Source organism: Stylophora pistillata, chromosome 5 (assembly GCF_964205215.1).
Source record: "Stylophora pistillata chromosome 5, jaStyPist1.2, whole genome shotgun sequence".
Taxonomy (NCBI): Eukaryota; Metazoa; Cnidaria; class Anthozoa; order Scleractinia; family Pocilloporidae; genus Stylophora; species Stylophora pistillata.
Genome location: NC_142523.1, coordinates 3,790,385 through 3,814,077, shown reverse-complemented (window position 1 = coordinate 3,814,077; position 23,693 = coordinate 3,790,385). Strand labels below are relative to the sequence as shown.

At 36.9% G+C, this 23,693-nt stretch overlaps 1 protein-coding gene, 2 long non-coding RNA genes and 1 pseudogene across 7 annotated transcripts in view; 2 read left to right on the top strand and 2 right to left on the bottom strand.

The window, feature by feature from the left end:
- Positions 1-103: 103 nt before the first annotated feature.
- LOC148729874 (uncharacterized) lies at positions 104-1,331 on the bottom strand. The gene is made up of 2 exons (XR_016001609.1): positions 1,195-1,331; positions 104-779 (listed from the first exon to the last, which is right to left on the bottom strand). It is a non-coding gene; the product is annotated as an uncharacterized LOC148729874 (long non-coding RNA).
- Positions 1,332-1,542: 211 nt separating this feature from the next.
- On the top strand, positions 1,543-5,292 carry LOC148729873 (uncharacterized; annotated as a pseudogene). Its single transcript, XR_016001605.1, has 5 exons — positions 1,543-1,838; positions 2,315-2,385; positions 2,909-3,000; positions 3,674-3,782; positions 4,313-5,292. The product of XR_016001605.1 is annotated as an uncharacterized LOC148729873 (transcript).
- Positions 5,293-5,881: 589 nt separating this feature from the next.
- On the bottom strand, positions 5,882-20,849 carry LOC111345957 (uncharacterized). Of its 3 annotated transcripts, none has more exons than XM_088760995.1 (6): positions 20,799-20,849; positions 10,219-10,272; positions 9,408-9,459; positions 8,398-9,149; positions 7,568-7,658; positions 5,882-7,419 (listed from the first exon to the last, which is right to left on the bottom strand). In XM_088760995.1, the coding sequence occupies exons 1-6, from the start codon at positions 20,801-20,803 to the stop codon at positions 7,012-7,014; spliced, it is 1,362 nt and encodes a 453-aa protein (XP_088617121.1). In that variant the 5' UTR covers positions 20,804-20,849; the 3' UTR covers positions 5,882-7,011. The 3 variants fall into 3 exon arrangements, with proteins under 3 accessions (XP_088617121.1, XP_088617122.1, XP_022808982.2); XM_088760996.1 differs by lacking the exon at positions 20,799-20,849 and adding an exon at positions 16,705-17,001; XM_022953247.2 differs by lacking the exon at positions 20,799-20,849 and adding an exon at positions 12,213-12,513.
- Positions 12,778-23,693, top strand: part of LOC111345956 (uncharacterized) — a 56,191-nt gene continuing 45,275 nt past the window's right edge. For both annotated transcript variants that reach the window (XR_016001607.1, XR_016001608.1), the window contains exon 1: positions 12,778-13,331. This is a non-coding gene — a long non-coding RNA (uncharacterized LOC111345956). The remainder of the gene's footprint in view (positions 13,332-23,693) is intronic.

Sequence of the window (23,693 nt, the reverse complement as noted above, 5' to 3'; positions counted from 1 at the left end):
TTACTTCGGCCGAACAAATTGTCTACAATATAAATAATGTGTTCTATAGCTCATGTCTCCAAAAATCAAGTCACAATAAATCCTAAGAAACTGTCATTTACAATTAAACTGAATAAATAGCTTTATTAATCAAAAGCATTGGTATGCAATTAAAGAATGGGTAAAAGAAAGACTTCTGTCACTTGAAAGCACTGATTTACAAGATGTGCCACTTTTTCACCTGCCAACTTACAAAATGCCATTGAGAAAGCTTTCTACACCCATGTTACTGTCACAATAAATGGGAATTTCAGAGAAATAATTCAAACAATAAAAATGAATACGTAATAGTTTGTGTTTCCAGCACTCTATAAAGGCAACAAAAAATAACTGTCTGTATCAAGCATTACTATAATGAGGTTAGCACTTTTGGTTATTCTCTGTAGTTGGTCTTTTTCTTTCTTTTTTTTTTTTTTGTATATGTATTGTGAAATTTTTATTTTCATGGATCAGTGTAAATTTTGTTTCATATATAGAAACAATGTTATTTGTGGAAATCTCCCTATGAAGCTGACAGACAGTATTGATTTTACAGAAATACATATTAATCTGTTGACTTCGTCCAAAGCTTCAATTCATACAGGGTGACAATTTTACATACACATTGGCAGTACAACAAAAGCACTGACTGACAAGATGTGCCATCTCATCATCTGCCAACCTATGATGTGCCATCGAGAAAGCTTTCAGTGCCCTTGTGGGAAAAAGTCTTGGCAGGAAAAGAGCAGATTCCTCACTCCCTGAAAAAAAAAAATACAGAACCTAAGAAACAGTGAACAGCTTCAAATATTTAAGCTAATAGCGCTATCTACTGCGAGGATCGTGCATCATACGTATCTAATACCGCAGTTCAAAATATATAAACTTCATATATTTCATTGTATCTGATTTATCACTTTCACGGGTTTATTACGAATCGACTTAACGGCCTGCTCCCAGTTGGCTTGTTAGCTCAATTGGTAGAGCGTTGCACTAGTATCGCAGAGGTCAGTGGTTCGAGTCCCGTACAGGCCTCATTTTTTCAGGTGTGATTTTCGCTATTGCTTAAATTAGCGCTATCTACGGCGAGGATCGTGCATCATACGTAAATTTCCTTTGTTACAAGATATCCTTGACCTACACACGGCTAGATTTTCAGATATATTTTTAACTAACCCTTTTGAAACTTTGGTATCGGTATGAAGCTGTTTACTTGAACAAGTAAAGTTCGAACGTGTAGTTCGTGTTTTCCCGCCTTTCTGTTTCCTTGCTTCCAATTACACTCGAGTCTTCATTTGTACTGGCCAGCGTTAGCTAGGCACAGTACGATAAACATCACAACGAGGCAATATGTCAACAGGAGGTCGTTGTTTGGTTTTAGAAATATTAATTCGCGCGCTTTTTTGAACCTCAATATTCCGTTTGACTACTTTGTTAACAAAGCATCACAAAGCATCCGAGAGAAGCACTTGTAGTGTGGTTATTTTACCGTTAATTCGTAGTTAAAGCAAGTAAGAAAAGAATATGACGGAAAGACGATTGCACGATCAAAACCATGATGTGGTTCCAGCGGCGAAAAAAGGAATAAAGTGTCCGACGATTGCATTGTGCTGCTGGAGGAGTTGATCCGGAGCAATCACGTTCTGGCGAGCGAAAATGTAAAGCTTCGGCAGCAGCAAGAGCGCAGCAGCAAAGAAAACTCTGAAGCGCTTCAGCGGATCGAGGGCCGTCTTCAAACTGTTGATAATGCAGCCAACGTCCGTCGGCGCCAAAACAGAAGACAAAGGCGAACGACGGTAGTAGTTCCACCGGCTTGTCGAGTGAGTAAAAAAACATAACTGATAAGCATGAATAATGTGATATGTGTTCATAATTTGCTTGAATCAGTTCTGTTTCGTGGAAGATTATCTTTTATGTTGAGTACATGTTTGGCGCGCGAATTATATGCATAATTAACTTAATTATTTCGGCGGTAATCATTTGACATGATTAGATGTGGTTACAATTACTTGATAATCCTTTACCATAAACAGGTCTACCATAAAAGTTTTTTTCCTCCCTTTTGTTTCAACGAGAATTATCTAGTATGAAAATTCATTTAATCATTTTTTCTCTTGGACCCTTTTGACCTTGCCTGTTTTATTCACATAGATGGGTAAGGTTAATTTTTAATTGTGCTTGTGTCGATTGCTCTACATCATCTAGCCTTCAAACAACCAGGGTTTTTAAAAAGCGTGAAAGTAGAAATAGGACAAACGTGACAAACCGATTGTTGAATTTTTTTTCATTCTTTTAGAGAACTGTGAGGAGAATGTACAAACTCCTTTTGAAAAAAGATGACTTTAGTGGTTTCTATCTTGACGAAGAGTGAGTAATATCTTTTTAGATTCAGAGATATTTTGCTTTATCTTGATTGAGCGAGGAAATCCGAGTCTAAGCTGCTGCTTGAAATATTGAGATGTTATGTGAACACCTTATGGTGGTTACAGTCGAACCTCGATTATCCGGACTTTTCGATTATCCGGACTTTTTCTCTGGTCCCGTTTTTTTCATGATTATTAATGAGCTTTGATCTTCCAAACTTTATGAGGTAAAAAAATTCAGAGATTATGTCTAAATTCACGAAAAGTGCGTTTAAAACATTGCCTCCTCCGCTTTCAAAAGATCGAGCACTCGGAGAGTCATCGAAGCAGATTTTTATCTTCATCTCTTTTGTTTACATTATTGTCTAATTAATATTCATATTTTCGATTATCCTGACTGATTACCTAAGTCCCAACAGGTCCGGATAATCGAGGTTTGACTGTACTTTTGTCTTAGTGTTAATGTTGTTACTACAGAATACCAGGCTTAATTGTATTTGTTTTTGTCTTAAAATAAATTCTGACAGCAACAAGATCCTTTTTGAGCGGACAATAGAGCAGGCAATACATCAACAAGGAGGACTTGAAAAGTGTCCTTGGACAAAAGAAGTCATAGAAGGTAGCTACCAATAATCATAGCACATGCATTTCACTTTTACTGGGGTGTCATTACATTTTGTGGGTGAGCATAAGGATTTTGCACTCAAGCATATTGATGCATATCTCCTTTATAACAACTTGAGTTTTATTGAAGGCGTTGGCTTGAAAACATCCTGGCAAAATTGTGCTCAAAGTTGGTCAATTTGTCTATTGCCCAGCCCTTAATGATACCCCTGCTTTTAGTCTCTACCATCAATTCGTGTCTTTTACCACTTTCCCCTCAACATAAATGTCATCATAAAACTAGCATTCAGTAACACAGTTAGATACACTGAAACCTCTAATGAGCACCTTCATTACATGGTCAAATTTAGGACAGGGGGGGGGTGCATTTTATAGTTTTTCCTAACTTACATATTAACTTTCCCAAATGTTACAGAAATTTAAATATGTTGCAAACTGAAATTTTCGGGTTTATTTCTTGTCTCTAGATCTGAAACACTTCAGTGTAGATCCTCAAAAAAGCATACTTTACACCTTAGCAATGAATCACTAAGGACATACTAACTTGGCAGATATTCTAAGGTGGCCTGCCATAAATTATTATAAATTTGAACATTGTCATTAATTTATGTGGGAATCTTTTTACAATCAGCTTCTCATGGCATTTTCATAATCATTTCTTTAAACAGCTGCTTTACAAATATATTTCAAATATGTGTGAAAACACAGAAACTGAAGAGTGGTAACCACTATGAGGCTCATAAACGAAAAACCTGGAAGAGTGGTCGCCAAAGAGAGGTATTGATTGGCTAGGATACTATTTTGAACATTTTACTTTTCATATACCCTGCTGTTCACAAATGATGGGGTCCGACAGATGTTCAATGTTACCAGACTGAGTACACCCTCAAGTACACTTGATCAGTGGGAGGGAAGCTATTTCCCATTGAATGTCTTTATTTTGGCACTTCAAAATTGGATGGCTTTGAATATAGACACATCTAAGGGACTATGTTCTTATTAGAGAAATTGTTAAAAAAGTGAGGTATTCTGGTCTGTATCTAGAGCCTCCCAAGAAAATCTTTGTAAAATAAATTTGAAAAATATTAAAATGTGATGTGAAATAAATGATAGTTTGTATGCACCATTTGATGGGAAAAAAAAAGGACAAAGAGACCCTATATTATAACATGCTTAAGAATTCCATTCTTACAATGGGTACACACATATATATATATCAAGGGAAATTAGTGATTTGGATCATATTTTTCATTTGAAGTCCTATAACACCCTTCTCATGCCTGTTTAATTTTTTTAATTTTTTTTAGAAGTTAATGAGACAAACTACAGCCCTGGAGCTGGTCAACTGGGCCAACCAGCATGAAAAGGGGAGAGCAGCAGAGGTTCTTGTCATGGAGGCAATGAGCAGTGAGGAAAGCTGCTACGAGGATGACGATGGAAATACCTCAAAAGTAACAAAATACTCTGTACATCACCTTCAGTGGGAAAGTAGGAGAATGAAAAAAATTGAAAAGAAACTTGACAAGGCTTATAAGAAAAAGCTCACTTCAAGAGCTAAAGAGAGAATCTGTCCAGGGTTTATGGGCAACCTTTTCTGAGATGCCCACCTACTGAAAATTTTCCAGAGTGGGCAATAATACAGTGAGGAAATTGTTTTACTAATCAATGAAATCGAAAATGTACAAAATATCAAGCCAAGTCTAGAATGAGGTTATTTTGCATGCCTGCATGAGGCTTCTTTTTCATTGAATAATTATGGTCTCATCTAAAGTAAGTGATCCTGAATTCTTCAATGTTAATAAATTTCCTCCACATGAGATACTTTTTTCTATATAGATGTACACATCATTTTTGTATATCAAAGTTTCAGCTGCATTTTAGAGTAAGAGAACTGTTTTCTATTACTTGTTTACTAAAAGAAATTAAGGTATATGATCATATTTAATAATTATTACAGTTGTAATAATGTAGCAAATAACTGAGAGTTATTGCAAATTTAAGTCGATTAAGAAAATTTTTCTGAATTTTAGATTGATAGGTTGAACTTATATTTTTTATTGTTAGACAAGTATCATTTCAAATCACATTTCTTAGTAGCTGGATTTGAGAGTACAATTTGTGAATCAATAGCTTTTTGTGTAGTTTGTTACTACAGCTAGTTATATAATTTGTGTATTTGTCATACTTTTATAGTGGTAAATATTCTATTACCTGCTTGACGAAGATTATATTATACATTGACAAAAGTGAAACAATTTTAATAAAGTATGTCAATCAGTAATTCAAACATTTGGACATCTCTTTTTTTAATTATGTATGGGGCTCGACTGGGATATCCTCAGCTTCATTGTAGGTTTATGTTATCTCAGGGGAACAAATGAGTTTTGAACGAAACTATTTCATCACTGCAATTTCAAACACTTTGTTATTACTTGAATGTGTGATGCTTCTTTTTCTATCAATTGTAAGGTTGCCCAAAATATCATAAGTTATTGGGATCTAAATGAGGGTGTGATTAAGCAAATCAAAAGTCAGTTGAAAGTGAAACCTGCAGCCTTTAGAGGCGCTTAAAGGTCACTTAATGATGAATGTTAACAAAACTTGAAATTTAAGAGAATCAGAAAGTACAACTAAAGATGAATTACAACAAAACCTGTAACTTTAAGCAGTACTTAAAGGGAAACAAAAGATTGAAGAAACCTTTAAGATACATTTACAAGTGGAAGTTTTGGTTGACTAAAGTTGACTTTACAAGAATTAAGAGGATTCCTAAATTCAATTAAATGGTTATTTAGGTTTGCTTTCATGTGATCTTAAAGTGTTCATGAAATGGTTATTTAGGTTTGCTTTCATGTGACCTTAAAGTGTTAACTAAATGGTTCATAAGGACACTTTAATTGACTTCGGAAAGTTCAATTAAAGATACATTTCAGAACTTTCGTATGTCACCTAAAGATGACTTAAATACTTCTAATGTTAACCTTTAAGTTACCTTTAAGGAAACTTAATTTAGTTATTTCATCCTGTGTAAACCAGTTGTCTTAGAAGCATGCTCTAATGAAGAACTGCTTTGGCTATTTAGAAAACCCCTTACAAAATTAGGACACAATTTCGTAGTCATTTGTTTTGAAAAATTATGAATTAAAATGATAATCACAATAAGACCCGTTTAAAGCAAAATTAGAAGCATATTCTGTAGGAAGCCTGTATCTACTTTTCTTTCTTATGTTTCACATAATTATTGTAAAACGTAGCAGCATTTAGCAGACGCCTTTAATAAGGAATTGCAGCCACCAAATTAAGTCCTTTTGTCTTTCAAAACCTTCCTTTTTACGCATTAAAAGGCTAAAGCTTCAAGCTGGTATAATAGAGATCCTACACATTTCGCGAGTAATGTGCATTTATAATATTTCAAGTCGCTGTTTAAATTTTCCTACGGTGTATGCGAGCGAATTCTTTTAAAAGGCACGTAAATTAGTTGTTTTAAATCATATCCTACTTATCATGACGCTCCAAAGTAGAAGCTGTATGAGAGTGGCAAAGAAGGGGTCCTGATCCCGTTTCAGGCACGAAAAAAGAAATATTTACGCGTCACGTATACTAAAAGCAATATTTCAGACGTCACGAGTTTTAAAGTCATCTTGCCATGCCTTTCTGCAAATTCACGCGTCACTTATCAATTTTCGACTTCATCAAATGTCACGTCTCAACCCTTTGCCACCCCCCTGTGTGAAACCCACGGAACACATTTATTAAGCTGGCACACGATTGATTTTCAAGTGTGTATACAGAATAGGATGTATGATTACTACTAATCGTGTATCATGGTTGAAAACTTCTTGGGGCTCACTAAGTTGAATAATTTGAGATACAGATAAAGCCCAGAAGGCAGTTAGTCATCACTAGCGACAATTTGCGGAAGCAAGTCTTCTCCATAAACTACACAAACCTTTCTCTCCAAAATTCTTAGAACACTGTGGATATGAAAACTTTCGCTTTAGTTTCTTCATTTGATTGAAAACTCAATTTTCAAAAACAGTTCATCGTTTTTGACAAATTGAGGACCAAAGAACAGCTCGATCCTTGCGAAGCAAATGAAGCCATATCCCATAGGGCAAATGGCTTCAAAAGGCCTTTGAAATGCAGCCAAGGTTGGTTTAGCTTGTAAAGTGTGGCTGATATCGTTGTGCCTGTTTCCACTTCTATCCAAAACTGACAAAGTGATTCTTCCAGTGTAAGGCCAGGATAAGAAGTCATCGTGTTCACCCTCCATGATGTGAACAAAGATGGCGACATACCTGCCTCTTCCTTCACCAACTCCATTGGGATACATCCTTACCCCAAACTTATATTCGAAGCTATCGGAGTCGATGGCGGAACTGAAAACGGCTGGTATAAATCCATTGTCACTGGCCTAACAATATTAAAATCAAGTAAGAATGAAACGAAACAAACAAAACTGGCAAGAAATATTACAATAAAAAGTATTGCATCTTCCTGCTCGATTACCCCATGCTCGATAAAAACTGTTGTGACATATTAGAAAGAAAGAGATAGCCAACCTGGCGAAGCTGTCCAACCTCCGTATACTTCACTATGAAATAAGTTTCCCGAGGATTTTTTTTGTTCCTTGCGGCTTTTTGTGAAGCAGACCTGTAAAAAAACCACCACAGACTATAGGGTAAACGAAACAGATCCAATTTTCTTTTTATACGTGACATAAAAACTCGTCACTAAAATCATTTTAGGAAAGTGACTTTGATATCATAGAAGTAGGCAGCCTTTCCTTATTTTAACCGCTGGCTTTACAAAGCAGGCTATCCAGGGATCTTTAATAAAACCAAAAAAATTCTTGTGGGGTTTTCGCTTAAATGCAACTAGGTTTAACAGCCAGGTTAAGGTCATCATTTGCGTCAAACTAAGTTTTTAGCGCGAATGACAGAGAATTTCTGCCGTTATCGTATTTATTATTGAAACGTTTGCTGATCCTTGCAATCTGATTTGTTATTTATTCTTATCCAATAATTCTTTCGATGACTCCCATAGTTATGCCGGGAATTTTCAGTGAACACTTCAACAACAAAATCATCCGATTTCAGCTTTTACCATGATAGTGCAAGTTATTCACAAATAGCACCTTTACTGTTTTTTTTTTTTTTGTTTTTTTTTTTTTACAAAATATTGGCAGTTAACCAAATGGAAACCTACTTTCGCGATTTCAAAATGGATGTCTGTTAAGTGGAATTTCAACTCGTGTCGAGTAATTTTTCTCCAAGATCGTAATTAGGGCATCGCACTGAAGCGCGAATCACGGATGCGGTTCCAGTCTAGAAAGCGCTCCTCTTAGGTTAACGGCCTTTAATGGTAGTGATTCAACTGATGTAATACTTGCCTATCAATTTGTCCTTTCCATAATCGTATTTCTTGGCGTTCACAGGCATGCTCAATAGGCTGTTCGATCTGACCCAAAGAGCTCACTACATTAACGGAGCCATCATCACGAGGCTGTTGACAAGCAAGCAAGCCGGATGGTTCACTTGGCCGTCTTGCAGCTGGCTGTTCCGTCTCCTGCAAGGGATAACTCAGGGCACAGCCCTGATCGCACGTAACTGACTCACGCAATCTGCACAGTTCCGTCTCCTGAATAGGTACATTTAACCCATTGATCTGTATACCACCTTCCTGCTGGGGAAATGGCTGATGTTCCGGTCTCTCCATCCTGCCATCATGTTCAACCTGATCCTCTTGAAGGAGAGCATTTCCATCTCTTCCATCACAGATAGAATGGCCCGAAGAATCATCATTATCCATTTGAAAAGACTTTCGGGCATGTGCACTCGCTGTCAAACCTGTGATAGAATCCTTCTCCTGGACAAGGCAAGATCCTTCACTAGTGCCGACCAGTTGATCGCCATGGATGGAAGTAGACATTTCCCCACTTTCTGAAGTATGTCGTCGACCATCTACTAACTGGTAAGCTCCAGGTTGTTCTAAATCATTCCTCCTACGACCGGCAGTTCGCTTGGGCTCATCGTTGTTGTGAGTTGAACCTTCATCGAAAGCCACATTCTCCGTAGACGGCTCAGTTGGGTTGCTACGTCTTCGCGTTTTGCTGGTGAAATGACCCTGACTGACAACTGTAAACTAGAGAGAGAAAGAAAAAACAATCTTCTTCATAATATTTCTGAATCTACAATCAAAATAAATTTTCTTTCGAAACAGCTCTTGCGGAAATGGTGCATAACGAATAAACACAAAGTTTTCTCTCGTTTGCTCTTGTACCTTTTACTCAGGTTTCTTCAGCAAACTGCATACAAATCTTCGCAGACACAGTGTCACAGCGTCTTTCCAGACTACCACAAATAATAGACCGAACTGGACATTTGTTTTGTCTGAACTTACCTCAGAATATGACATTTCGGCATCCCTTGCAGAACATCTTGAATCATTAGTTCTTGAAAAGAAAGTAAATAGATAGTAAATGAATATTGTAATAAAGACCTTGTAACTCGGCTTTACTGTATGCTGTACCTCTATACGGACATTATTCTAAATTTTATAGAACGAGTCACTAACATGGCACAATGGTTTTCCATGGCTTTCAATTTATGCATATATAAGAAGAGTAATAGGGCTACGTTGTGTTTGGCCTTAACTGGGTCTTAAGCATTTCCTTAAGATTGCAAAATTTTCCTATTAACGGATAAATGCGTGCATGAGTAAGAGGTAGTGACCGCTGACCGGAAGGAAAGGTGTTGCTGTGGCCGCATGAGTACTGTTTCAAAAATGTCCATTGTCACCTCAAGTATCAGCTCGGTAAATCTTCAAACTTTCAAAAGTACTCTGTTGAGCCTCCCCTCTGTCTTTTGCATAAACCAGCGTTACAATGCTGAGTGATTTCTTCGTGCAAATAAGTGATATGTGTTAGATCGTCTCCTATTTTGTTTAAAGAGAAGCTACTTCCGTTTGCATTACATTTGTATTCTATATTAAGTGCATTTTACAATTCCTATATTCCTTGGTGAAAGCAATGGTCCACTACGAATAAGTATGACTGACTATGAGCGGGTCCAAGCTCTTCTTGCATATAGACTTTTCAACGCAACGGTATTAATCTCAATATTCGTTCTACAGGCTTAAAAAGCTACTTCAAAATCGACTTGAAATAGTACACTAACTCAAAAGAGCAGAATAAAGAGTTTTTTTTTTTTACCTTGCATTGAAACTTCCCGTCTGATCTGAGTTTAGCTCTTCAGCTTCCTGGGAGCTGCAAGAAATTGGGAAACTCATTATTGATTCGGTTTGGACAAAACTAAGATAATCCTGGGCTCTCCCTCTTGATCACAAAAGAAAGGAGAAGATACTGATATAAGAGGAGAGTTTACGCTCCGTGATAAACAATTATAACACGTACTCCTATTTGTCTGTATTAAAAGATTTGACAATGAATAACGCGGCAGTTCTCGCACGGCGAGAGTTTTCGGTCACAAATAAACAGGCAAAGTTATTAAACATAACTTGTGGCCTGAAAAAATGACCGGAGATTCCAGATGAGACGTAAAACTAGACGCATGACTGCGTGAACTCGGGCTTCTTTCGTTTGAAGTTGTTGTGAAATATGATAGTTAAAATTTTTGTAGAATAATTAAGTCATGATAACGTGGCAGCACTCAAGTTACTCGAGTTGAGAAGAATTTTGCTGTTGGCAAACTAAGAAAACCGTGGATACTTATATTCCTGTGTTATTTGCAATGATCTTGTTTGAAGAGAATGCAAGATATTGGTGAAACTTGAGAAATATTTTGTATTATTGAGTTGTGTGAAACAAATATTCCATACATAGGTGTTCATGATTTTCTTAGTTTGACTTTAGTATGTGTATTATTTTATTGCACCTTGACTTTCTTTAAATAGCAAGAGGGACTACATATATTTTGACCTTTTTGTGGGTTTAACATACACGTCTTACAAAAAACTGAAAACCATATCGAAAACCCCGTGCATTCACTACTACATTTTACAAGATTTTCGAGAATTGATTTGCTGTCAACTGAATCAACCAATATTCCTTCACTGTAATCACTTTTAAGTTCTAAACTTACTTCAGTTCCACAAACATCAACAGTTTTTGGCAAATCATTTGATGGTAAATACTTGTTCAAAGATGAATTTTCATATAATCTTTTGCCATGCTGTATAACATGAGATAAGGTCAGTTTGAATTCCAATAACTACATGACTTTATTTCAGAGTAACAGAGTGAATAGACAGTCACAGCACAACTCATATTGAACTTTCTGGTTTCACAGGCATTACTCTGATAAAGGGTGGTATTTTGAACTTTAATACTTTTAACCCATTTCAACTCAAATATGTCATTGTTATGTTTACTCTGAAAATAATGTACTAAGCCATTCGGTGATGATACTTCAAGCAGCACATATGAATCTTGAGGATCGCCTCTACCATACATGAATATCCCTTGCATGAGAATCAAATATTTTAAAGCTCACATTGCCTTTACAATAGATAGCAACTGCAGTACGTCCTATTGTCACGACAAATTGTTGAAATTCTCCGATATAAGTGGTTGAAAGGTTCTATCTAAGGGGGTACAGTACTGGTATCCTTCTATTGTAGTTTCTTCATGAATAGTACCGGTGTATAAATGTAGCTCTCACTGTATTGAAGTTCATAATCAGTCTCCAACACATTTAAAAGTGGGCAATTCTGTCTGCATTAGAAATGATTTTCTGGTTAACTGAGACAAACATGAATACAAGTGATTTCCAAGACACATTATTGACACCAGATCATTAGCAGAGTTGTTCCTTGTTTGTTATTCTACATCAAAGAGCATAAACTCATTGCAACACATTGTTGTCCTGAATTTTGTCCAAACATCAGTTTATTAGCGTCAATGTACATTGGAGTAGGACCAGGATTTTTCCGGCTCAACACCTGAACTCAGTTGAAATTTACCATAGTTTGATGCGGGTGTCTGACTCTTATAAAGACACAAGGGTCTATTAATTACAAGAAAACATAGATAAATACTACCTTGCTCTATACTTCAATTTTATCATCCTTCGATATACCCTCACTGAGCAATTCAACAAATACTTCTTATCATGTTTTGGAACTTTATTTAATCTTACCCTCTTCATTTTAAGCTTACAAATATTCTTTATAACTCTTCAGTCTAACCTTCACATAACGACGTAACCAAGACAACTTCGGTATGCTTGGACGAATACGCTCATAAACAAATTCCTTCAGTTTTCTGCCCTTTCTTCTGAGGCGTTTCAGAGTAGCTTTTGGTATTCTACTGGGTTCTCGATCACGTCTAAATACACTGTTGTGTTTACATGTAAGCATAATATGACATAACTCGTTTAATGTGGCTAGTTTGGCTAGATATTTCTCGATAAAAGGTTCACGCGTAAAGGATCGCTCGTAAATTGATCTCTCGTAAAGTTTGCAGAACGACTCGTTTCCAAATCGGTCCACAAGTTTTGGTGCGGTTCTACCACGAACGATGTGTGACTTTGAATATACATTGGGCGTAATAACCGAATTTCTTTCGGGTATATCAAGCAAGAAATTGTCCACGAAGGCAGCCATTGCTTTCTTGCGCTCTTGAGTTCATTCTACGCATGCGCTTGCATTTTACGCATGCGCTGTAGGGGAACTGCGTTTTGCAACTGAACGCAAAAAAAATAAATAAACAACAAAGCCGAATTTATACCTCAGGCGTTTCCTTCGGAAGCCCGAGTAACAACTATCTTGGGGAGGGGGGGAGGTATTGAATGTGTATCATTCTTGAAGACGTTTAAGTCTCCCTAGTTTCGAATTTTATTATCTCTGTATTGTAATAATGACATTTGTCTTTTTGTTTACAAGTCACGCAATCTATTCAGCCATAATGGTATTGCGGAAGCGATAGGGCATTAATATTCAATCTTGAGGTGTCATGTGACGTTGCTGTTAGTGACTCTTGTCGACATCACGGTCTACATTCGGGAAAATCTAAGCGGGCATGATTGTACCAATCACATTTACAGCTTGAGAACCTTTGTATTTTGTTAAATACTCGCTGATATTGAAATCCGCCTAAGCCCTTTAAGAACATTCTCAACGTAGACGCTTGAATAGTTTCTCTTGACCGTATCTCACTCCTCTAGGAATCTAACGTTCTAACAAGGGAGTTTAGTTCGGTTAAGCTAAATTGAACGGGCGGTCTTAGCCTTCACCTCTCGCGTGGGATTTTTTCTTCTTTTTGGAGCAGATCTATTTTCTTTGAAAGGTCTGGTGAAGAGATTTAAGGTAGGTGCATCCATCTTTCATATGCGTATGTATCGATATATGTATTCATTACTGTGCTTTCAACTCTCTTTTTGAATTGTGAATTTTAACTTTTGAGCGTCAGTTGGGATTGATCTCGAGAAATATCGTTCATTTAATGTAATTATTTTTCGTTGAATCGTTTCTTGTGGTGAGATATGAATTCGATTTCGCATTTATAAAACGCAATGAAGCAGAGCCATAGATAGATTTATTCGATCATTCATATAACAGCGTAAACATGAAGTAGAATAACTACTTTGCTCAGCATTTCTGAGAATTCTAACCTATTTATGAAAAGAATTGACGAGCACTGTGGCCTTTAAGACCTTGACTGTAATGCTAGCGACGAAGAGTTTATGCTATCGTTAGAAGCGTTGTGCGACCACTGCAACTTTCGCTTTTCTAATGAAACTTATCTTCTATCTGTAAAGATACAAAATGATGAAATACTGGAAAGGTTTGCGTCTGATCTTGACCTCTTAAAAGATCGTAATATTTGCTCGTATTCATGAGTGGTGGAGGCTATGATAAATAAGGGATAACAAGATTACGTCTCGTGGACCTTTCAGCAATATAAACATGAACCACTGTTCGCTATGTACAAAATATTTTTACTGAATCCTTTTGACAATCGAGTAATTGTAGCAAAATCTGTGCTATCAAATTAACAACTCAGCCAAAGGAAGTAAGTTGAACAAGACACGACCACTCAATTTCACTGGAAGAACCAGTTTTTCACATCTATCAAGATAAATAAATATGAACTGCCTTGTATCTATACTTTATACGTGTATATTTATCTTACCCATTCTTAGTAACTTTTAGCTCAGCGATTTTCACGCACATTGTAGTGTAGTCAATAATCCTAATAGCTTAAGTTTGTTAAAAATTATGAAACGCACGAAGGGTTGCAGAGCTTTGAACTTCACAATGAGAAGTTCCATGCATAATCCACAAAGATCAAGTTATCTATATGTTCTCTCTGCATTAGTAAATTACACTGCCTCGGCGGAAAATACTAAACGTGAAACTTCAGGCAAAACGGATTCAAAATAGTTAGCTCAGCTAAGACATTCTCAGCATAGAAAATTTCTACCTTGTGAATATTTTAATTTACTGTACTTTTGCGTACCCGGGTCTTTCGCTGCCATGAGTCTTCGCTTTTTTATTTTAATTCAACTAAGAAGTAGAACATGTCAGACTCTAAATTCAAATGTTCTGAATATTTACCTTAATAATTTTGTGAAGGATCAGTAAGCTGCGAAATGACCAATATCAAAGTCACAAGAGCGGTGTAGTTTAATATACCACTGATATTATGGACCTGTTAAATGATTCAGTTCAGTTCCAATGTATGTCTGACCACTTCCTATATAAGCACTGGACTTATATTAAGATACTTTTCATCTAAGTTGTTTTGTAGCGCGGAGTTTCAGAGGATGACATCCTCCATGTAGAGAACCACGAAATGTTTCATTATATTTTTTACTCAACTCGTATTCTATCGTTTACTCGTGAACTGAGGCCTCTTACATGCATAAGATCTTAATGCCTGTTAGATATGGTAGAGTTAAGTTGATGCTAAAACCGGACTGACACATGTCGGTTCCTCTAGCTTAAGAGTGATGAATTCTCTTCTTTTTTTTTTTTTTTTTTTTTTTTTTAATTTTTTTTTCTTTTCACATTTCCACCAACATTTGAAGTTTAAGAGAGCCCTGACACAAAGAGTGACCCGCCGGTAAACTATTAATTTTCACGTGATCGAGTCAGGCTTGAAAGAGAGATATATCACATTTTACATTCTTCAACTTTGGCTGGAGGTTTGCGTCGTCCTTTCGACATAACAGTCACGCAGCCTACTCTTTCGAGAACTGGGACAGCTGGCACAAAATATCGTGAAAATAGTTATGTTAGGCCAAACTTATCAGGAACCCATTCATCTCAAAGCGTAAAAGTGTTATTAACACTACAGAGTTTATATATATATATATATATATATATATATATATATATATATTTTTTTTTTTTTTTTTTTTTTTCATAAGAGGCTCTCAAATCAATCTTTGTCGTCTTCAACCGGTAGTGGATAAAATATAATTTGGTAGCTGCTTGAGACCCGCAGAAAATTTAGTCACATTCCAGCTCTCTGTTTTTGATTTTCATTCAGTTAATTATAAATCTGATTTAACTCAACGTGTTTTGCTGGTGTTAAAGAGGTGGTAGATATATACATTTGCGAAGTTACCACACATTCAGGAAAATTGACACTAAGAAGGCGGCCAAATACGAAAATGTGCACTCGTGCGCCCAAAATACGCCGGCACTGCAGGCTACTACAAAAGAGAAAAACCAGACATCTTACAATGAGGCATGGAATATTCAAGCGAGACTTAAGCTGGCCTTAAAAGTCCTAGCTCACTCTCGTTCTTCTTGGTTAAAGGAACTCTAAATCTTTGCTAACAACCCTGAAAAAACAGTGTTCCGTTCGGCCCGGTGAAACCGACCGCCACCCACGAGATTAGAACCCAAATCCAAACTCTTGAAAAAAAATAAGAATTTAAAACTTTTGTGACAGATAACGCGGCAAGCTCCCCCTACAGGTACTACCTGATAACCAAACAACTTTTACAAATTTTGCTGATAGAAGTTGTCACACTTGTCAACCCGACTTGCTTCTAATGCGTGACTCGTTCAGACCTTCAGGATTGTGGAGATGACCTATGCGATGTTTACAGGAACAGGAGTGATCATGTACCTTATAAGGCAATTGAACGTAAACAGATGCTAACTCATACTACGGCATTGTGGCTTTTTCTCAGACAACTGATTTAATGATTCATTGACCATTTTCTTAGCTCCGCCTTGAAAGTTAACGGGCTAAACCAATATTCCCGTGGAGGAATGCAAGCGCGATCTTTGACTAAACAAAGCTCTCCAAAATACGTTTCGCTGCTAATTTCACAGATCTATATATTTTTTGTTACTGCAAATAAACGTCTCAAGAACAATAAGCATTCTGCGCGATGAAGTTACCATCATGTTTCATTACTGTTGATAACAAATATATATTAACCTGGAAGCGTCAAATTTTTCACTAAAAATCTAAAGTGAAATAGAAGGGAAAAAATATCGGGTAAAATCGAATCAAAAGTTTTAAGGCCTGATTTTTTCGTAATTTTTACTACTCCTCCTCTTCCTGTAGGTCGTTGTAGTTAGCTGCGCAGTTCAGTATAAGATAGGCGAGAAAAACCTTCCCGACAGAGGTGAGATTTTCCAACAGGCTCGTCGAAAATAGGATCAAAATCTTGTAACTACAACATGGATAACCAAGCTTGATCTTACACCAACATACCTCATTATGGAACAATTGATACAAAAATTCTGCCGCTAGAAGTTGTCACAAGGCCAACCCTCTTGGATTTCGATGCGTAGCTCGTGCAGACCTTCCAAATGTTCGTGCTGACTGATGCGATTTACTTTGAATAAACTTATATTCCCACATGTTCACGCTCGACACTGCGAAAATGGTAACTGAAGCGTAGTACGCAATATGTTCAGCCATACTCTGATATGTGCCCCCTGGCGTAAAAAATTGAAATAAATAAAGTCCTATTGTTTTCTCTTTCCATGGACTAGTGATTCAAAATTGAAGTTTCCGGTATGTGTTTTTATACTTTGAATAGGGTTCTCATGGACGGATGGATGATAATTCATGTGGCATTTGCTCATTTGCAGTCTGGATAAAAATACCGCTGCGCTGCTATAGTGACGAGAAAACAACAGGGCAATAATTGTGTCCAATACATTGTGTCCAATGTATTCAGTTCGAATTCCATGCATTTCAAGGCTGACTGAATCATCCCCGAGTTCTTAAGTGTGCATAGAAATTCGTCTTGCTGGCTCACTGTTACAAAGTGAAGGATTCCTCAGCTTCCTGAGATCAAGCACAGCGCATGCTCACAAGTTAAAATTCGTAGTTGAAATAGAGACCAAGAAGGAACAGTTGTCAAAAAACTGATTTCATCCACGTCAGCCCAATGTGTAGGGAGCGTGTCATTCTCTGAGACCGTTACACTAGGTTGAACTCATAAGTTTTAAAACAGCTAATCTTGCTCAAAACAATTTATTTGATAAGACCGCAATGAAGCAATTAGAAGGATTTATTTCATGTTTTATGAAAAAATTGATCACAGTACAAATGTTGAAGTAGAATAACTCCTTGACAAAATATTTCTAACGTGCCGCACTTTGGCCTACTCGGGGCTTTGAATTTCCGATTGTGATGACAAGAAGGGTTGATGCTATGATTACAAGCGTAGTGGGACTATTATAACTTTCACTTTCTATTGAAACATATCTTAAGTCTGTAAAGTTTTCAAATGTTGGAGTCTTGAAAAGGTTTGCGTCTGATCCTTAATTTTAAAAGATCGTGATATCTGTTCGATTTTTTGAATGATGCTATAGTGAGACATCAAATGAAAAGGGTCTTGATCTTAACCTCTTAAAACTGCATGTTTGTTCGAATTGATAATTGGTGCTATGATTCTTACAGGACAACGAGCTCATGTCTCTTTCAGTAAATATAAACATGATTCGCTCTTCGCTATGTACGTTTGGTTATTTTTTCATCGCAAATATACATTGAATCAATGATTTTTAATGATTATCATTTCCTATTCAGCAAGCCTTGCTGCTTGATGGAGGACAAATTGTGTATCTTGTCTTAAATTCGGAAATAAAACTCCACAAGTTTGAATGTTTTCTCACAACAATGGGTAAGAGCGATTTTGGTTACATTTTGTTCATCTACGTCATTTCCGGAATGTTTCTGTAGATGCGAAATTCAGCAAAAATGAAGGTGTTACTCAAATTTTGGAAATCATATTCTAGACAGGGCTTCTGATAGGGTGCGGCAAAAAATGGGAGTTTCTGCGGCATTTTCAAGGGAAATTATGCGACAAAAAAGGTCTATTATGCAGCAAATTATGCGATTTTTCAAAAAGCTGATTTAACATTGTTTTTTAAGGTTTCAGAGGAGGAAACCCAATTTTTTTGCTGTCCAACAGGCAACTAGAGCATAAAGAAAAAACAATAAAAGCACCCAAATTAAATCAATTGTTGCCTCATTTTCATTATTTCAATCTGAAATGGCTAATTTAGTCAATTTAATGTCACTTGATTCCTCCTTAATTAGACAACGTTACAAATTTCAGTTTTACATACTAGATAGGCTGTCTGTTCCGGCGATTTAACGAGGATTTAGGACGACGAATACGTTCAGTTTTAGCATGACTTATTTACGCAACGAACTACACGACAAACTCTAGACAGAATGGCGAGAGTAAAACAAACAAAACAAGAACGAAACCGCATGCCACACAGCAGTGTCACGTGCACGAGTTTTGGCGCTAACACTGTCAATTAAGGTATGTCCATATGCTATTTCAAATATCAGGCCTCGACAGACCATACAACCTATTGCAACAAAAATAACTTGAACAAAGTAGAAACGTATATTTCTGTGGGCTACACAAACTTGATACATTTGATTCAAATGAGAAGCGATAAATCACTCAATGACATCCCCACAATACAAGTTACCATAACTATCACAACTAAGTGAAACCGAACAGTGGATGCCTTTTGTGTATCTAATGCTATTCTTGGCAGGGCCTCTGATTTTAAATATTCTGCGATGTTGCGATTCCAGAATGATGCTTTGTGTCGAACTCGTGTTTTTTGCACAATGACTAGTAATAAGGCCCTCGTTCGCGGGAACGAGATGGATAAGTTTATTTTCTCACTTTTCTTTCGTGACTGGCTTGGCTACCAAGCGCACTATTACGGCACGCACGTTCTCAATGTAAGTACAAAACAATCGGTCCATACTTTCATGACGTGTCTTGGTCTAATTTTGATTGGTTCGTTATAACAGCTCCCAGTTCTCAGTTAATTTCATAGTCCACGATGTCGTAGATTTCATGGACAACGACGTTTATTAATAAAGGTAAAATCTGCATCGATAAAGCTGCCCGTGAACTACAAATGTCCGAAAGTAATGGCGAATGTGTCATAAAAACAAAGGCATGAGCGTACTGAACAAAAACAGTATTTTTACCAAAGGAATATGTACCTCATTATTGCGAAGCATGGTGATACATAATGCCTGCCGTGTGTGTAGAATCCGCAAACTTATCAACTGTTGACTGTGGACCACTGTAGCATGGGGGTTACAAGTGATGACAACAAAATGACTCCGTCAGTGAACAATTCAGTTTCCAGAGTGTCTACTACATTACCGTTCGACACGACTGCAATTGGAAAAGAAAACTGGAGCTCGGAGATCACTTTTAATTTGACTATGCAGGCTTTCGCGAGCAGCTTTCCAGGGTTCAATTTGTTACAATCGAAAGTACTAGAAGTTTGGGAAAGCAAGGATGCAAGATTTCAAGTATGTGTATGGATTATTTGGTTAGATTTGATGTTAAATACCTATATGAATTGCTCTGTATCTCCTGTTTGGTAAGCCAACCGGCACTCGTGTATATGATGCAATTTTAAAGTTTCCTCGGTGCTAAACGGCCATTCGGCAATTCGGCCTGTCTCCGGTGACCTGTATTTTTCAATTGATTCACAGACGCATTTCAATATCGGATTCCTAGGAATACAGAAGACACCCCCATCCAAAGCTAGCCATTAGAATTTACAAAAAGTTGTCATTTCAAACTTTACAGTCTTGTTTAATATTGTTCAAATTATCGGTGCTGAATTCTTTCGCATGCAACTGATATATGGCAAGATGACCTACTCACAAACCACATTTCTATGCATGCGCAAATCTCGTCTATTACATTCGTTTTCCGCTCTTTGGTGAAGAATACTATAAAAATAAAACACAGTGTGGCACAGTATGATTTATTCTTCACCTTATAGAATTATCACTCTTCTAATATCAGTTTGCTTTGAACAGAGACTATCATTATCTTATCATGTTTTGAGATCGACAACGAAGTAAACAATGCCGCCATCTCCGAGATCTCAAGAAGCAATAATTCATAATTGCTATGTGCTTTTATATTTCATAGTTAGAATTGGAGTCTTTAAATTCTTTTCCGAGAGGTCATCTGATGACTTAGGAAATCACCTACACATTTAAAAGACTGTAGCTTGATTTGCTTCATGTAGAAAAGATGCCTCAGTTGGCATATTTGGTCATGTTAAAGAGGTGTACACTTAGTTATCACAGTTAAAGTTCAGCGAGGCTAAACTAGTTCAATAGTATTTGCAACGATCACTGAGAAATGTAACATCTCTTTTTAAAACTCAGCTTGTCTTGCTTAACAGTTCTCCGAGTCGGCTCAACTGTTTCAAACCTTAAGCTATTAACAGAATTACGATTTACAGGTTTTGTCTCAGATAATCAAGCTCACTCTTACACGTACATACCTCATAATGGAACGACTTTCATAAATTTTGCTGATAAAAGTTATAGCAAGTGTCCACCCGACTGGGTTTTGATGCGTAACTTGTTTAGACTTTCGGCACTGCGATGTTGACTACTGATATCTTGGGTGGGAAGACCGTTTATATACCCGCGTGTATGCGGAAAAATTGGACGCGTACGACCAGCTATCAATCACAACCGTTCGACTGGAATCGGGTACGATGGCGATAATATTGGCATAGAAGTGTTCTAGACAATGACCACCTCTGGTTTTAAACATAGATATCATCCCACATGATGGAACGACTTTCATAAATTGTGCTTATAACCACCCGACTGGCTTTTGATGCGTGACTTGTTTAGACCTGACTTGTAATATTGCTTTCCGGTTCCCACGAACACTCGTAAGGAGAGGTTCCCCGCCGATGCACCAAATATTCACGACCCTTTCAACAGGATAGTCCGTTTGCAGTTTGATTCTGATAATTCCTGCACCTATTCATATTATGGGAGAAACAATATAGTGGGAGACAACGAAGCCTCATCAGACTGATAAAACAAAAGATAAATGTTAGTGTTTCTCCAATTAATTTAGATAACCTTAAGGCACTTAAGTAACGCAACAAATCCTTTCATTTGTAGGTTGTTTTTTCTTTTTTATTCAGACGTATTTTTCTTTGTTTTCTTCAAAAGCACCTTGGCTTAACGAGGGGGGTTATAATATGACTTATTTTAATCAATTTATTTAGGCTCACACACTAACAGACACGCACTGAACACATACAAGTCGCAATAAAGCGAGTTAACTTTCTAACGCTTGTGAATATATGAAAATCATCTATATGCAGTTCATATAATATGATTTTCATATATTCACAAGCGTCACTTCACAGATAAATTACGAATCAGCACAATGACCAGCTCCCAGTTGGCTTGTTTTCACCACTGCTTAAGTAGTGTTCATTTCTGCGAAGATCGATCTCACACTAATGAACTTACTAAGCTAGGAATGATGTTTTTTAAACAATCAAACAGTGGCCTCCAAAAAGCGATTAGTGTTAATATGAAATTTTGTATTTCGCGAAAAAAAGCACAGTTGACATCGTAAGTAAGTAAGTAAGTAAGTAAGGACTTTATTTATAGAGGGGGACACGTAACAGCTGTATAGCTGACAAACCTGTGGCCCTCTAACTAGATTATACAGCATTACAAAAAACTGATAAATAAATAAATATATAAATAATTAAAAAATTCTATAATAGAAATAGCAGGAGAGATTAAAATATTCAGAAAGATAAAATTAATTTATAAAAAATTAAAATTAGATAATGTGCTATTGCTTAATATTGTTTCAAAGTTGTCCAGGTTTTTATATGAGCTTATAAAATGCTTTCTCACAGCTGTTTTGAATAGTTTTATACTAGGCTTATTTTTGATATCATGGAGAAGGCTGTTCCATAACTTAACTGCGTCAACACTGAATGCCTTGCCACCATCGTTATTTCTTAGGTATTTGGGACACACTAAATTTAAATTGCCATGTCTAGTAGACCTATTGTGTACAGAACTGTTCGTCTTGAGCAAGTCTCTAATGTAGATCGAAACATCGCCTTTAAGGCTCTTAAAAATCATTGTACATTTATTTAGTTTGATTTCATCAAAAAAAGGCAACCAGCCTAGTTTACTAAAGTTTACAACACTTCTAGAATAAGAGTCCACTCCAAGAATTACTCGGGCAGCTCTTTTCTGTAACGTTTGCTATTTTTCATTGTGAGGGAAATGTACAAGTTTCAAAACAGTGATTTAAAATTTTAGCTATGAAGCATGATATTTCAGGAGCTGCAATCCTTAGAACTCTGGCACCAAGCCCATCGATTCCCGTGGCTTTGTGTGTAGGTATAGTTAGAAGATAATCGTTAACTTCACTAGGAGTTATTTGCGGAATAAGCTTCTCAAGTTGACTGTTAGGTTAGTCTGGTGGACCAGGAAGAGCATCATAATGAAGTACAGGTGTCGCCTTTATGAGACGTTTATATACATCAACGAGGAAGCGTTTAAAGCGTTCAGCGATTGAATGGTCATCCTTTATCAAGTTGTTGTTTTCGTCAGCAATAGGGACGGAGTCGTCGTTATTCTTTGTATCATTAGATAGGTCTTTAATTAAAGACCAAAGTTTCTTTCGACCTTTTTTTTAATTTACTGAACTGAGTTTTAAAGTACTGTTCCTTCGCATTTCTTAGTTTCCTCGTCACTTTGTTTTTAAACAGTTTAAAAGCAGACCAATCTTGCTCATTTTGTGTTCTCCTGGCCCTCTTTAGAAGATTATCGCGTTTACTTATTTCGTTGTATAGATCATTAGTAAACCAGTTCGGCTGATTGATTTTCTTCACACTCTTGGACTTTAAGGTCGGCACACACGAGGGGACTAGTCCCTGCGATTGGTCCGTGCGACTAGTCCCGGCGACAAGTCTTTGGAGGGTTTACACGAGGGGACCGGTAGCAGGGACTAGTCCCTTAAGGCGTTCACACGAGGGCACTCAATTGCACAAGAACATAGGAAATTTAAGAGGCAAAAGATGTTTCTTACTCTGGGGCGTTACACCAAAGCAATTAAAATTTGGTAACTTTTCATTGTAGCACTATTAAACATCAACGCAAACGAACTACTCTTATTCATTCGGATTATTCATGCTTTTACGTGTTCCGTTTTTGTCTTTTTTTACTTTATTTTTAACAGACACAGAGTCAAATAATGTTTCATAAGCGGAAAGTAATAATGAATTTCAGCCAGTTTTGCTTCATACCGAGTCGGCTGTGGTCGAAGTTCGCCGCACGTTATCTTGGCCGCTACTGTTGATATGTGCGTTGTATGTTGAAGAGCTCTCAAGGAAAAGCAC